This window comes from Notamacropus eugenii, chromosome 3, assembly GCF_028372415.1.
Source record: "Notamacropus eugenii isolate mMacEug1 chromosome 3, mMacEug1.pri_v2, whole genome shotgun sequence".
In the NCBI taxonomy this organism is placed as follows: Eukaryota; Metazoa; Chordata; class Mammalia; order Diprotodontia; family Macropodidae; genus Notamacropus; species Notamacropus eugenii.
Genome location: NC_092874.1, coordinates 476711522 through 476727899, shown reverse-complemented (window position 1 = coordinate 476727899; position 16378 = coordinate 476711522). Strand labels below are relative to the sequence as shown.

At 41.0% G+C, this 16378-nt stretch overlaps 1 protein-coding gene across 2 annotated transcripts in view; it reads left to right on the top strand.

The window, feature by feature from the left end:
- Positions 1-16378, top strand: part of CACNA2D3 (calcium voltage-gated channel auxiliary subunit alpha2delta 3) — a 1103218-nt gene that overhangs the window by 891555 nt on the left and 195285 nt on the right. For both annotated transcript variants that reach the window (XM_072599035.1, XM_072599036.1), the window contains exons 25-26: positions 607-728; positions 5861-5941. In XM_072599035.1, the coding sequence (XP_072455136.1) occupies positions 607-728; positions 5861-5941 (203 nt within the window). The remainder of the gene's footprint in view (positions 1-606; positions 729-5860; positions 5942-16378) is intronic.

The window sequence follows — 16378 nt, the reverse complement described above, 5'->3', positions numbered from 1 at the left end:
AGAATAATTTCCCCAGATATTTAGGGGGAAAACAGTAACAGAAAAAACAAACAAACAAAAGCCAAGAGTTTATTAAGTACCTGTTATGTGCCAGGCTCTGTGCCAAGTGTTGTGTATGTGAAGAAAGGCAAACATAACCCCTTGTCTCACCAAGCTCACAATCTAATCATTTAGGACAAAAGGATGCCCAGTCAGTTGTGTCATCTTTGAGCTCAGTTTCCCCAGTTGTTTCAATGCAATTGCGTGATGGTGTAGTTTTTCTGGTATAGAAAAGAACATGGGGTTGAACAAAACATTGGAGACTCACACTGATACCATGAGTCAGCATCTCTGTCAGAAGGAAATCCCCCAGGGGCACTGCAGGATTAAGTTACTTGTCCAGTAACACACAGTAATGTGTGTTGGATGGACCTGAACCCAGGTCTTCTCTGTCCTAGCCCAGCTCTACTCACTACATCACACAGCCCCTCCATCCTTTCTATAGCAAAGCAACTAGTCAGGGACCTGGAATGAGGTGTGCGTTTCTCTCCAAGGGAGAATGGAAGGGCTTTCTCCCTAAGTGCCCTGGGAAATGACAAATGCTTTCTTCTCTCTTTCTGTTTCAAGAGACTTCCTGAAAGCTGGAGATAAGGAGAATATTTTCAACGCAGATCACTTCCCGCTCTGGTACCGAAGAGCTGCTGAGCAGATCCCGGGCAGCTTTGTCTACTCCATCCCATTCAGTGTTGGTCCGTATCACCATTATGTTGTAAATATTCACCCATGCAAAGCACAAGGCTGAGTTGCAATGATTCATCATAAAAACTCAGTTATTAGGAATCAACAGAGAAGTCTTTAGTCAATGTTTAATTAGTAACCAGGCTCCAGAGTCTGAGGACCCCAAACAAAGCAGTGATTTAGCCTAAGGCTATTGTGTAGCTAAGAGAAGCTCCCCAGCCACACGTACAGCCAAAAGCTACATTGCCACTTTGTGAGAAAAAGCTAAAGAAAAAAAGGTCAGCATCCATAATGACTCTAATCAACAATGCCACCAACAATAGGCCTGTTCACAGAATGGAGAACAAAGTCAGGCATCCAGACAGAGACCCTCTCTCCTCCCAGAGTAGGGCCAACACATTCTGACTTGCTTATGGAACGAGCCTGTTTGACCCTGTGGTCAACACATGTCCATCCTTGATTAACTTTCACATTCTCTATCAGACAATCCGTGCTCATATCCTGCCCAGGATGCTTACCAGGTACATGACCTTGGGCAAATTCACTTCTTGCCCTGGGTCTCAATTTTCTTATCTAGAAAATGAAGGATTGGACTAGATCCAGTAATAAATCAAGAATTACTAAACACCTACTGCACTGTATACAGAAGGAGGTAAAAGACAGTCTCCACTCATTGTAATCCATCCTCCATTCAGGTTCCAAAGTAATTTTACTAAAGTGTGGGTCCAAACATTTCATCCCCCAACTCAGTAAACTTTGGTAGCAACTGGTTGCCTCCAGGTTAAAATACAAATCCTCTGTTTAGCAATCAGAACTCTTTAGAATCTGTTCTCCTTCTTTTTTATATTTTACTCTTTACCACTTTGGTGGCCAAATGGAGAATGGATTAGCATAGGGAAATATCTGAGGTAGGCAGACCCACTGGTCATCTATTGTAACAGCCCGGATGTGTGATTATGAGAGTCTGTACCAGGGTGCTAGTAGGGTCAGAGGAGAGAAGGGGCTATATTCAAGAGACATTACAAAGGTGAAATTGATAGGCCTTGACAATGAATTGCATTTGAGGTATAAAAGAACATGAGGAGTCCAGATTGACTCCTAGGTCACGAGCCTGAGGGACTAGAGAGTGATGTTGTCATTAACAGTGACAGAGAAATTAAGATGGTGAGGGGAGGGTTGAGCGGAAAAGATCATGAGTTCTGCTTTGGGGGATGTTGAGTTTAACATGTCTACTGGACATCCAGTTGGAGATATCTGAGAAGCATTTGGAGATGTGAAACTGGAGGTCAGCAGAGATATTGGGGCCAGAGAGACTTGGACTTGAGAATCATCAGTATATAGTTGATAATTAAATCCATGGAAGCTGATGAGACGGATGAGTTAAATATTATAGAGGGAGAAGAGAAAAAAGCCCTGAACTCTGAGGGACATCTGTGGTTAGAAGGCATGATCTTCTAGGGGTGAAAAAGGCATGAAGAATCTAGGGAAAGAGACTGAGGAATGTTCAGATAGATGGGAGGAGAACCCAGGGAGAGTGATACCCTGAAAAGAAATTATCAAAGATAAGGGTGTATGAAGGAGGAGAGGTTAACCAATGGTGTCAGTGACCACTAATCATTTCTGAAAGAGGAACATTTCAGTTACCCATAATGCTTGGAAGATGCCACCTAAGGTTTAACTGAATCTTTGGATTATCTTAACGCTAAAGAGAAGAGTAATGTGTTAGAGTAGTTTATTGTGTTTTTAAGTTGAAAAATCTGTCTAAAATATATTAGTCAGTCAACAAGCCTTTATTAAACGCTTGCTACTGCCTGGCACCAGGTGAAACAAAAAGAAATTCAAAAGGCATTACCTAGTCCTCAAGGAGCTAATATTTTCATAGAGAAGTCAACATGTAGATGAATATATACAAGTAGCAAACAGACCGTATAAAGGGGAGCTAAGCAACAGAAGAAGTCATTGGCATCAAGAGAAATCCTAAAAGATGTTTTCTTATGCCCCCTTTGTTAGCCAGTCTCCTCCAGTGGACCTTATAGGGGTGCTTCTTTTAGAAGAAAGTAAGCGTTTCTGAGAGCTACTTGTCACCATCTAGGATCAGAGAAGGTGAAACGGTGACTGTAACCTGGGCTGAATCTCACCTGACTTCAGCACATTCCCTGGAAGATGGCACTTGTGTGTTCAAGAATACAATCCTTAGGCTTTTTTCCCTATGTAATTATTTTCCCCAACATCAATTGTTGGGAACAAAATCTAGTTGATTCTGGATCTTGGTTTGTATTAATTGGGTTCTGACCTTTAACTGTACTTTTTAATTTAATTATCTAAACCAAAAAAAGTTCACTTTATTCTCAACAGTGCCAGACAACAAGATTACCAAAGACTTAAATTCCTTTTCAGAACAGGAAACTTTTTTAATCAACTAAAACTATATAATGGGAAAAATCTCCCTTGTTTTTCATATCTGAATCCTGCATATATGAGTGTGCAGCAGAAGAGTTTTTTTGGTGCTTATTTACTACTAGATATAGGTCAACATACAATTCATTCTTGGCCTTCTGATGGAATTACAGAATGAGTACGTCAGAAGGGACCCTGGATGCTGTCTAAATACCTGACCAAGTGTCCCTCTACAACATAACTGGCATGTTATGGGCCTCTAGTGATGAAGAACCTGCCATCTTTTAAGGCAACCCATTCCACTTGAAAAAGGTTCTCATTGTTATGAAGTTATTCATAACATCACATTTCAACGTTTCCTCCCCTGATTTTCCTGGTTCTTCCCTCTGAGTCCAAGCAAAATAAGTCTAAACTCTCTTTCGTGTGATAGCCTTTCAGACTCTTTAAGACAGATGTCCTGCCATCCGGAAACCTTTACACATTATAATAGTCATCATGTAGACACAAAGAAAGCCAATTCTTTCTTCTTTAATACGGATGAGATAGGAAAGAGAATCAATCATTACTTCATCCAACTGTTTTTTAAGTCATTGTAGAAAGTTGTAGAGAGGGAGATTGATATTTGATACTAACAAGCAGAAGTGTCCTCAAGTCTAATGGGCTGCCTTGAGAGATAATATCTTCCTCTCTCACTGGAGGTCTTCATTCAGAGACTCCATGACTACTTGCCAGAGATATTGTTGTAGGATTACTTGTCCACGTTTGAATTGGGCTAGATGATCCTTCAACCCTGAGATTCTGTAATTTTATGAAAAAGTCCAGATCTCTCAGTTCTGAGCCCTGGGCTCTTGTTCTGGCTCTCTGCGTAACCTTGGACAAGTCACATGATATTTCTGAAACTTTGGTTTCCTTGTCTTTAGAAAAAAAATTATTAAACCAGGTGATGTCTAAGATGCTGGGCTGCTTTGACTTTCTACAATATTGATTCTAGGATATCAGAGAGTTTTACTTCCTTATATAGTGTCTGGCTACCAAGAAGAAGAACTCGGATAATTTCCATATGATGTCTGAGGTCACTGCTTTGGTGGCATTCCAAGTCAATACTTGGCAATTTTCCCCTTTGAGGTCTGTAGCCATCATGAATAACCAACAAGCTATTAATGAGTCTTTGGAGTAAGCATTGCATTCCTGTTTTATCCATGTTTGGAATAGATGTGCCCAGAAACCCAACGCTTTCAATAAGACTTTACAGGTCAGTCCATTCTGAACCAAGAAATCAGAGCCAATGCTCCCAACTCATTTGAAAACTATTTCCAAACTTCTTGTCCAGCTGCTATCCTATTATATTTATATATATATATATGTATATGTATGTATGTATGTATGTATCCTATTATATATCATATATATATATTTATATATTTCTTTTTTGGACAGAATATAAATATGACCATTGAGGTAAGTAAACACAGGGGGCAGTAATTATGTGCTACTGAACATGCTGTATGTTTTAGACTGTAAAAAATTCTAGGAGAAAGGAGAAAATTAAACTGAGGTCCCTTTCATGTCTCCCAAGTAAGGTGATAGCAAATCAGGTCTACCAGAGTTCCAAAGTTGTTACATCTTAATGGTACTCTTAGGACCTGGAAAGGATCAGAGGATCTTAGCGTTAGGAGGGACTTCTGTGGTCTGAATTAGAATCTCTATCTTGATTATTTCTATAAGAGGCTTTCCAAGCATTTCTTGAAGACTGTCAGTGAAAGAAATCCACTATCTCCCAAAGAAGTCCATCTTACTCCGGGATATCTAGTTGTAAGAAGTCTCTCTGTCCCCTTCTATTGAGGCTACATTTACTTCTCTTCTGTTTTTATCCAAGAACTCTACTTCTGTCCTCTGGGGCCAAGCAGAATAAGCCCCAGAATCCCCATTCCACATGATGGCCTTTCAGATCTTTTCAGGCAGTAACTGTCTCTCCCCATTCATTTCCAAGTTCTCTTTCCTCCCAGCTAGGTAGCCCCATTTCCTTCAAGAGATCCTTCTATGGTATGAACTTAAGGACCTTCAATATCCTGGTAGATTTTGGATGTTTTCCAGCTTATCAATGTTCTTCCTAAACTGTGAAGCCTAGAAGTGATTATAATGCTGCAGTTGTGTTTTAACCAGGGAAATGTGCTTGGTGTAATGCCTGAAATAAGCAAGTACTTAATAAATGCCTGTTGACTTAGCAAGCATCTTATTTTGGGAGTTGATGTTTATTGATACATCCTAAGACAGTTTTAGCTTTTTCAGCTGTTGTACCAGTGTTGACTCTCATCCAGGAGAAGAAACCAACAAGTATTACTGAGCCCCAATACCACTTACCAAGCATCAGCTCGTACAAGGGTGGATGGTGTTGAGTTTAGAATCAGGAAGACCTGGGTTCTAGTAGCAGGGTTTACCATATGAATTGGCAAGATGACCACTGAGTTCCCTTCCAACAGTCAAATTCTATGTTTCTAAAATTCCATGAATTCAAAGCTTTGATAATAATTGTATTCCTGTAGCTAATATCTTGCACCATTTTCCACCTCTAGCAACTCTATAGGACCTATCAACTTTACCATTGAATAGGTTAGGATCTGCCTGGTTAAAGAATCTTCCCTATGAGGAATAAATGTTGAAGATGTCATAAGTTCCTGTCATTTACTTTGGTGTTCATGGTGGATTAATCCACTGAAATATCATAGCTGTTTCTCCCTTCCAACAGGAACATCAAACAAAAGCAATGTGGTGACTGCTAGTACCTCCATCCAACTCCTTGATGACAGGAAATCACCAGTGGTAGCAGGTAATACTCTCGTTTGTTTCTATCTATGAGCAAAGCAAGAGTGTTTTATGTTCATTGGTCAGGTAACGGATTTCCCTTACACTTTTTTTCTGTCCAAGGACAAGCACATTTCAATAATTTGTTTTCTAAAATTTTCATCAGTGCCATATATTTTATATCACAATTATTTCCTCATATAACCCCTTCCTGATCAAGCTCTTTGGTGCAACAACAAAAAAGAAAACGAGGAGAAACTGAACAATAGATATTACTTACGCAAAATTCCATGCCTGTAACTCCCCACCTATTTACTGAGAGAATCCAAGTGGGTTTTATTATCATTTTCAGAACAAAACTGATCACTGCAATTAATGAAAGTGGGGTCTTTGTTTATGTTGTTTTAATTAGTAGTTATCTTGTTTTCTCGGTTCTACTTTCTTTCACTCTGCTTCACTTCATACAAGTTTCCCAATGTTTCTCTCAATTCCAAATAGTCGTAATTTAGCAAAGGTACATTGAAAGAGTTCATTTTTCTTGGGAGCATGATGTTGCCTTATCGACACTGAGGGTAAGTTGCTCTTTGAAAGGGTGGCTGAATGTTTTTGGCACTCTTATCTTCCCAAATCCACAACTACTTGGACAGAAGGTAAAGGAGAATGTTGCCTCAACTGTGTGGGCATTTGAGATCAGATAACAGCTGAAAAATTAGTAATGATCTTTCTTTAAAAAGTGGCAGCCATTAGGTTTGACTATATGCATGAGGTCTGTGTGGCATCTTTTAAAACATGATTCTAGACTGAATGGAGCTTTGTTGGTAAATAGCTACTGAAGAAGTAAACAAACAAATATCTGTCTGGGTATACTGCCCTCCTATGAGGAATCTGGCATAGGTTACAATGACCTTGTCTCACCACAGGATGCATCTTTTTGTAGGACCCTGGGAAGATTTTTCTCACTAGCAAGAATATCTGGGGCGTTTTGGATGTCATGTTGCATGTTTTTCTGAATTTCCTAATACTGAGCTCTCCCCACCAGTGGAATGGGCTGCCTTGGAAGGGTAGGATCTTTCCTGTTCTGGAAAGTCTTTCTGGATGGCTATTTTCTAAGGCAAAGTTGAGGGGATTCTCAAGTCAACTACAAATTGAATTCGATGACTCTCTGCTCCTTCCCAACTCGTATTTAGTCAGAATCTGTCAGAGTGATTTTCTGCACACGAGTCATTTATAGTATAGTTTAAGAACTTTAGATTTTTCCTCCCATTTGGACTCTGTCTTTGCATATGTGTTTTAATTGGAAAAGACTGAATGCTTCTCGGCTCATCCCAGGGCAGTAATTCTGGCTATGTATAGTCAGTTATGCTGTTGCGTGGTAGGTTTGGTATGTCTTGGAGGAGAAGTTTAGGTAGAAAAGACATTTTGGTTTTGTGGTTCCCTAATCCTGTCCCTTAGACTCAGCCATTCAATGGGCCAAAATCAATGAAGGGATAGACTGCCCCTGCCTCAGGTAATTTCCCTTTGGTTGAATTTTGTTTAACTCAACAAACATTTCTTAAGCCAAGTGACCCAGTGGATAGAGTGTTTGACTTGGAGCCAAGAAAACCTGAGTTTGAATCCTACCTTAGGGTAACTAGATGGCATAGTGTATAGAGCACTGGACTTGGAACCAGAAAGATCTGAATTCAAATCCAATCTCAAGACTCTTACTAACTGTGTGACCCTGGACAAGCCACTTATTTTCTTTTGCCTCAATTTCCTCATCTGTAAAATGAGACCAGTATTGACAGCTACCTCCTAGGGCTGTTGTGAGAAATAATGAGTTATTGTATACAAAGTGGTTTACAAACCTTAAAGTCTTCTATAAATGTTGTTGTTGTTAGCGGTGTTCCAGGCACTGTGCTGAGAATATAGAGACAAAAATGAAACAATCTTTGCTCTTCAGAATCTTAGATTCTGTCATTCGTTAAAAAGTCAGGCCTTATGTACTTGCAATGTTCCAAGTGCTACATTCATCGCCAGTATACAATGATACGGACACTATCATCAAGGAGCTTATGTTGTACTTTTATTCAATAAACATTTATTAAATACCTACTGCATGCTGGGCATCATGCTAAGTGTGGAAGATACACCAAAAATAAAAGTCCCTGCCATCAAGCAGCTCACATTCTGAGGTAAATCATCCATTCTCACCTATTTAAGAACCTGATAGTAATCACAGTTTGTTGGCATCCTACCCAACAAGGCTGAGATTGGCTGTGAATGGGGCTGGTAGAGTGGAATGAATTCTGGTTCTGAGGTCAGAGGAACTGAAAACAAATCTCTACTCAACTACTTTGTATCGGGAAGACTATCAATGAGTGACATGATATCCTTCAATCTCCATTTTACTGTCTCCAAAAGGGCAGGAGAGTGGGTAGGGACAAACTAAATGTCTCAAGTGTCTCGCAGTTCTAAATCCATGAACTGACGGAGTCTAGGGCCAAACCTAAGTGATCATCCCAGCCAAGGTCAGCTCCAAATTGATGTCACATTTCATTCTGGGTTTTCTTCAGCCCTAGTATCCTCTGATCTGGGTCAGGCTGCTCTTTGTTGAAACCAAAGTTGGCAAGTCCCTTCCCCTATTCGGTTCTAGTTTAGAAAATATTCCCAAATGCCTCACATTTCTGAAATGCCTGTTTCGGTTGATTATGAGTGAAATGTGGATTCAGTTTGAACAATCTGCATCCGGACTGCAGAAGAATGTGGATATTCTCAAACACTCCCTTAGACACTTGGTCATAGAACAAGCCCAAGACAGCATGGTAAAGTCCTGCTTGGAGCTTTGTCATGATACTGAACAAAACAGCCTAGTGACCACAGTGCAGTGGGTCAGAAGACCTACCTTGTCATGAGATAATTAACGAGAGGGAGAAAAGGAAAACAAGTCTGAGGTCATATGGGCAACATACATCGTGGGAAAAATGCAGTCTTGGAGTCAGGGGGATCCGGATTTTAATTGTACCTTAATCACTTTATGTGACCTTGGGCAAGTGGTTGAACATCTCTGGATCTTCATCCTTGAAAAGAGGGAGTTGGTCTAATTCAGAAGGGTCAAACACAACACTCCCAAGTATGAACAAGGGAGAATATTTAACAAAATAAATAAAAACATAAGAAAACACAGATAATAATATGTGTTTTTAAGTCATTATGTTGCCCTGAGGGATCCTCATGTCCAGTTTAGTGTCTCTCATTTCTGTTGACTCCTCTGGTCTAAATGACCTCCAATTTTCCTTTCATATCTATCATCCTATAATGATCTAGTTTTGAGCAAGTCAATTTAGTGTGAAGAACATGATATTTGGAGCTGGGGAACCTGAGTTCAAATCTCATGTTTGCCATTTACTCCCTCTGTGGCCTCGAACCATAACCTTGATGATGTAATCTTTCTAGACTTCTGTTCCTTACCAATAAAGTGAGGGAGTTGGTCTGGGAAGCCTCTAGCATCCCTCCCATCTCAATCTATGGCTGTCTATTTCTACAGTCTTGGCAGCAATTGGAATAATACAATGAAAAGAGTGCTGGATTTGGTGTGACAGGGGCTGAGTTCAAATCTCACTTTACACCTGTATCATCTTGTAGAAACTATTTGACCTCAGTTTCTTTCTTTGTGAAATGTAAGGATTGGGGTAAATGACTTCAAAGGTCCTTGCCAGTTCCAAATTTATAATCCTAACCTAACCTAGTCATTAAGGTTTTCAACGGGAGAACCTGCTCAAGCCTAGGTCTCATGGATTTGATCCCAGGGAGAGGCCGTGGAATGGATGAAATGACCTCCCAATGACCTTTAAATTTACAAAGCACAAGGGGCTATTTCACTGTGTTTTAATAATTCCAACTTGCTTTCAAGTCGCTGTAATAATTAGGTCTTGGTAATTTTTTTCCCTCTCATTCCCCTCAAATTAAGTGGAGATTGTTTACTATTTTAAAATGAAAGGGCAATTTTAATTGGAACAGAATTCGTGTCTCAGCAGGTAGAGATGAAAATGTGCATAAGATTGTCCCTTGTCCTTGTGGGGAAACCAGATGGGCCAAAGGGGACTGACCCTGAACTGAGCTTCAATGGAACTCTTGTTTAGAAAGTAAACAGATCTGAAGGGAAAAGTTGACAATTTTGCAAATAATTATGAAGGAGCCAGCTTGGAAGCCTTGCCTAACACCATGGCAAGCTTTGGTATTCTCTAATCCATTTACAATGCCTGGGCCTCTTGGGTGGGGAGGAATTTAAAAAAAAATTTTTTTCTTCTTTTAAGCAAAAACATTTCGATCCTCATCTGTCACTGACAGCTTTGAAGAGGGGGCAGGCATACTGGGCAGGCTTCCATTGATACATCACCATGGAGGAGAAATGAGGCCCATCCATCTTCTTTTCCCAAGGCACCGGTGGAGTACCCCTCTTGATCTGTCTGCCAGCCAGCTACCCAGCTGCCCCAGGATTTGCATACACTCGTGGCAGAAAAGGGAGGGATGTGGAGTCCTTCCTTGTCAGAAGATCTGTCAAGGTTAAACAGAGCCCTAGATTCCCTAGATCAAGCTCAGAGTCCACCTTCTTCCCTTCTTAAGGATCTAGTCCCACATTTGCTAGTGACTGCTTATATGAACTGTAGCAATTCAAAGAAGATCTTGGAGTTTTAATATTATAATCCACAAAATAGAAAGAATAATAGTATCTTGGGGGGCAGAATGACACAGAGGATAGAGAATTGACACCTGGGTTCAGATCTCAATACTAACTGGGTTACCATGGGCAAGTTGCTTCAAATAGACAAGCCTTGGTTTCTCCATCTGTAAAACCATAGCTGTAGTATTGGAAGAGTCTTCAGGCCATGTTGTCTGACTCCCTGACTTGAAAGATGAGGAAGCTGAGGCCCACGGATTTTCTTAAGGGCCCTGGAACTTTCTCACAGTCATCTAGATAGTAAGCATCAGTGGTGAGATTGGAACCCAGGTCCTGTGACTTTTGTCAGGGTCCTTTTCCCTGATCAGCACTGACTCTCCTACTACATGGGCTGATGATAGGGTTCAAATGTAACTAAAGTGGTAGGTAAACATGAAAGCACTTTATAGATGTTGGTCTTTTGTGTTATTTTTCAACCTACTTCAGGGTTAGACTGAGGACAAGCTGAGATAACTTGCAGGAAAATTTCTAAATATGAAAAACAAAAGAGACTGGAATGAAACCAGGAAGGCAGGAGCTGTGGATGAGGAGGGGAGAGTGTTGTACATATGTCAACAGCCATTGAAAATGTCCCAGAGTCAGGAGATGTAGTGTCTTCTTTAAGAAACATCGAGGAGGCAGATTGTGTGTGTGTGTGTGTGTGTGTGTGTGTGTGTGTGTGTGTGTGTGTGTGAGAGAGAGAGAGAGAGAGAGAGAGAGAGAGAGAGGCAGACAGACAGGGATAGAGACAGAGACACAGAGACAGAGAGATTGAGACAGTTAAAGTAGAACTTTCATTTATTTTCAAAATTCTAGACTTAAAATACGGCTATGTTGTGTTTGCTTTATGATGTGGGGCATTTAGAAAACTGATGTTACCTGGGCATGTCCTATTCCCTTTTCTTCTGCCCTCAGTAGGGGGTGATAGTGAGAGATGTTGCAGAAGAGGGATTTATTAAATTGGTAACAAGATATTCAGAGCTGAACTGAAGATTAATATTAGGACCTCTCCTAGAAGAACTTGGCTTTTTTTTTAAAATTAATCTTACTTTCTCCACCCCTGCCCCCATGGAGCAGGCAAGAAAATCAATGGTCATTATGAATATGTATAGTCATGCGAAATAAATTGAAAAAAGGAGATGGAGAAGGAGGAAAAGAAAAGGAGTAGAAGAGAAGGAAAAGGAAGAGGAGTGGAAATGGGAGGAGAAGGAAGAGGGAGAAAAGAAGGAAGGAAGGAAGGAAGGAAGGAAGGAAGGAAGGAAGGAAGGAAGGAAGGAAGGAAGGAAGGAAGGAAGGAAGAAAAATCTGTACTTTGGGTCCATCACTTCTCTCTGTCTGGAAGTGGATACCCTGGAGCTACTCAGAGGTTCATTCAGGGAAACTTGCAAGAACTTTCTATTGGCGCCAGGGTAATTTGATGGCTATGGGGGATGCTACACTATAAGGCCTGGAGAAGGTTGTCTGTCGCTGCTGTTTATATCATCATCTGCAATAGCCCTTCATGAGCACTGAAGACTAAACAGACCCATGATTAGAAGACACTCCAAGAAGTTCATCAGAGCATCAGGAGCTGCTGTTTCCCTCACTCTAGAAAAGAGAGGTTTTAACTGGGAGATAATGGCTTTCTGAAAGTCAGAGGTATTTTTCAACACTGGCCTCCAAGAGGCAGCAAGCTCACTGTGCCTACTGGCTCTGGGGCACCACTTCTGCCAGGGAAGAGGGAAGGGCCAAAATGTAGATTGAGATTGCATAATTTTAAAGAAGAGGATAATGAGCAAAATGGTGATTGCAGGCTTTAGTGTCCCATGGAAGACCCTAGTTTAATCAAGTAATTAGAAGAATGGTAGATTCATGAAATTGAGCATAACCGTTATTCTGTAGTGTGCTATTTCATTGGAAGTTGGTCTATGTTATGTTATGTTGTGTTATGTTGTGTTATGTTATGTTGTGTTATGTTATGTTATATTATGTTGTGTTGTGTTATGTTGTGTTATGTTATGTTGTGTTATGTTATGTTATATTATGTTGTGTTGTGTTATGTTGTGTTATGCTATATTATGTTGTGTTATGTTGTGTTATGTTATGTTGTGCTATGTTATGTTATATTATGTTGTGTTGTGTTATGTTATGTTGTGCTATGCTATGTTATACCTGGAAAGGCCTCCTGCCCTGTCGTTGCCAGTTGTTTTTCTCCTCCTTTAAGGAGCATGTCAGATATGACCTCCTACAGGAAGCCATCCCTGATTCTCCAGGTTGGTATTAAAGGTCCTCATCAGACCTCAGAGAACATTTGGTTGCCCCACTCTAATCTTTGTACCTTGGTGTGTATGGTTTCAAGGAGAAGGGAATCCAAACTTGTGATCCCAACTGAGTAGGGGACTCCCGGGGAGGAAAATTCCTTTAGCAAAGCAAATACAGATCAGAGTGTGATCTTCTGGCTATTGGTTTAGAGAGTTGCATGAGAGCTTCAGTAACTTTCTCAAGGTCATATAGTAGAAACAGAAGTTGAACTTGAGTCTTCCTGTTTTTAAGGCTGTTCCTCTGTTCAGTGTGGCTGGGGAGGCCCAGGCATGGTGAGCTGGTCGACCGGGTTGTCTGCCACATCATATTGTATATTATATTATCTTTTGGTTACTGCGTCACATTGTCTATGCCTCCCTCTTCCCATTTTAAGCCCCTTGAATCAAATTGTTGTTTCTGTGTTCATCTTTTGTTGCCAAAGAAGACCGCTATCAGAGAAATGATGACACAACTTTCACTTGGCTTTGTTCTGAGTGAGGGAGGGCTGTGCAGGTCACCGGCCTCACTTCTCCTCCAGAGCCATCTGAATCCAGTGACCAGATATTCATCAGGATGACTGGAGATGGCCCAGGATGCAATGGGAGACCTTGGCCTCTTTAGGCCCAGGTTTATTCAGTACTCACTCAGGGTGAGGTAACACCTATTCAGTGAATAGGCCCATTTAAGAAGTAATCAGGAGATGGCCCCTTTAATGAGGCAAAGAAAAGTAACGTCAGGCTGGAGGGAAACAGCTGAAGGGGAGATTGGGCAGCCGTCTAGTGTGGTATAATCTATGGGCTTCAGAGTGTAGTAGGTTTAAGGTTTTGGGACAGGAAAGGGAAAGGGAAGTGAAGGGAAGGAAGGGAAGGGAAGTGAAGGGAAGGGAAGGGAAGGAAAGGAAAGGAAAGGGAAGGGAAGGGAAAGGAAGGGAAGACTTCCATGGATAGATTGCTTCATTATTAGAATATAAGCTCCTTAAGGACAAAGACTGACCCATTTTTGTTTCTTGAATGCCCAGTGTTCAGCGCAGTGCCCTTCTCATAGCAAGGGCTTAAGAAATGCTTTTGCATTCATTCATTTACTAAACTCTGTATCTTCTCTAATACCATTCTCTAATAATTATAACTCAGTTCAAACCAATCCAAACCAATCTGACCAGCTTTTAAAGGACAAGATCAGCTTCATTTTTATTTTTGTATCACTCAAGCCCAGCACGTTGCATCCCACACAATAGGTACCTAAATTATTGATCTAGAAGTATTACAAAGCAAAGGGTCTAATACAGAAAATATGGAATGAAGGTCCTTCTTCCATGGGCCTCTTATTTCTACAAGAATTTGCTAAGGACCTACTGGGTAGAAGTCCTTCCATTTAAATCGCTACTTTCATAAATGCCTGGATAATAGGAGAACTTTTTTAAAAAGGGAATTGTTACATTGGCAATATTCCCACTGCCTCTGATGTACTGTTAGACTCTGCATGTATTCTGTTAGCTGCATGGTAGTTAGCTTGAGTACATTAGCTTAAATGACTAAAGTGGAAGCCGAGAAGAGATTCCGTGTCAGCAACAGAAAGCCGACATGGTTGTGTACTGGCTACCATACAGGGAAAAAGAAGACCTGGGAGAGTCTTGTCTCTGCTGCATCCTGCCTGTGTGACACTGGCCATGCTACTCCTTCCAGCGCCTGTTTCTGAATGGATAAAATGGGCCTAATACCTGCTCCGCCTTGCCTACCTCATGGAGTGGTTTCCAAGAAAGTGCTTCTTAAACTTCAAATAGAAAGTTTTAGTACCCATGTAGAAATCATGTAGTGAGCTTTCCCTTTTGAGGCTTTTAAATTTATCATTTTGGTCCAGTGAATAATGTTTTCCCCCTGCTTTTCTGATCATGCTCTTTTCTCCTAGCATCATGAATTAATTTGCATTCATATTTGTCTTTTCTCTTATGTAAGAAGATCATATATTTAACAGTGAAAAGGTGTTCAGAGTTATTTTACTATGGAGGAAACTGAGGCTGGTGGAGATGACATGACTTTCCAAGGTCACAAAGGCAGGATTTGGACCTCGGCTCTCTGATTCAACAACTAAACCAGATAGCAAAGCCACAAAATCTATTATTCTCACACCTGAAGGCCAAATGTATTTTGTGTAAAAAGCTGGAACATGATACTATCAGATACTCTCAACATCAGACATTTTCTTCACTCTTAGTACAGCTCTGGCAAATGTATCTCTGGGTATAGAGCAATAGTAGGGCACAGGGAATTACAATTCTTTGTTGTTGGGGTTGGTGGAGAGGGAAGTAGTGACTCAGGACCTGGGACAGTCAGGGATCATTCAAAGGCCACTACATTTTATCAAAGGAATGCTTTTACTGGGGGACCAAAGGTATCCTCAAATATCCCCTTCTCTAAGCAGCAGTGACATGGGTCGGCTTTTTATCCATCTTGGCAGAAGAGAATAACATGATGGCAAAAAAGATCTAGGCAGCTGAGATGTCCGTTTTTGTTTTTGGAAATGGATTGGGTTCAAGGTCTGGCTCACATTGTCTCCCAAACCAGCAGCCACCTTTAACCCTCAAATAGTCCTAGGAGGCAGCTGCTGGAATCCCACAGTAGATGCTGACAAGGGCACAGGCTGGATTAAATTTCATGCTGTTCCTTGCCATGAGAATAAAAATAGCCCTGAGCTGGGAGAAGCTGGAGCCTCTATAGTATAATTGGACCAGGAGGAATTTAAATGACCCCAAGGGTTTTTTCCTCTGCTGCTGGATGCATCCCCTCACTTAGTGGCTTTAGCAACTGAGGCTAGAGGGAACTGTTTCCTGGGCAAGTCTGATTGATTCTGAAATGAGAAGGACTGCCCAAGCCTTTTACAGATGAGTAACCCAAGGCCCAAATAAGTTAAGTGATTGGTTTAGGGTTCACATAGGTTGTGTGTGAGGATAGAATTATACCCTGCATGCAACACAGTCTATGCTTTAAAAGAACCTGGTCCAAGGCCTTCAGTTTAAAGGAAAGAAATTAGACCCAGGATAATTGTGGACTTCCCCTGCTTGAAGGACTTCCAAGGTGGTCTCTGGTGGCCAGTTGTCTGATATGTTGTGTGATCATTCTTCCTCAAGCATGAACTAGATCATAGGCACATCAGTCTTGAGTTGGATCGGGACTCAGAGGCTCCTCTGATCCAATATCTTCATTTTCCAGATGAGGAAATTGAGCCTAGGGAGTTCTGAAGCCTATGGAAGTTGTGACTTTCCCAAGATCACACAGGTAATAAGTATTAGACACCTGAGCTTTTATTCTTTCTGCTGTCCAGCAAGATTCTGGGATTCTGCTTGGTCCAAGGTAATAGGATCATAAAAAGAGACCTGAAAATGACCTTACAGCTCATCTGTTCCAACCTCCTAATTTTATAGTTGTGGAAACTGAGGCCAGAGAGGTTAAGTCACTTGTGCAAAGTGACATATGCAAAAAATATTAG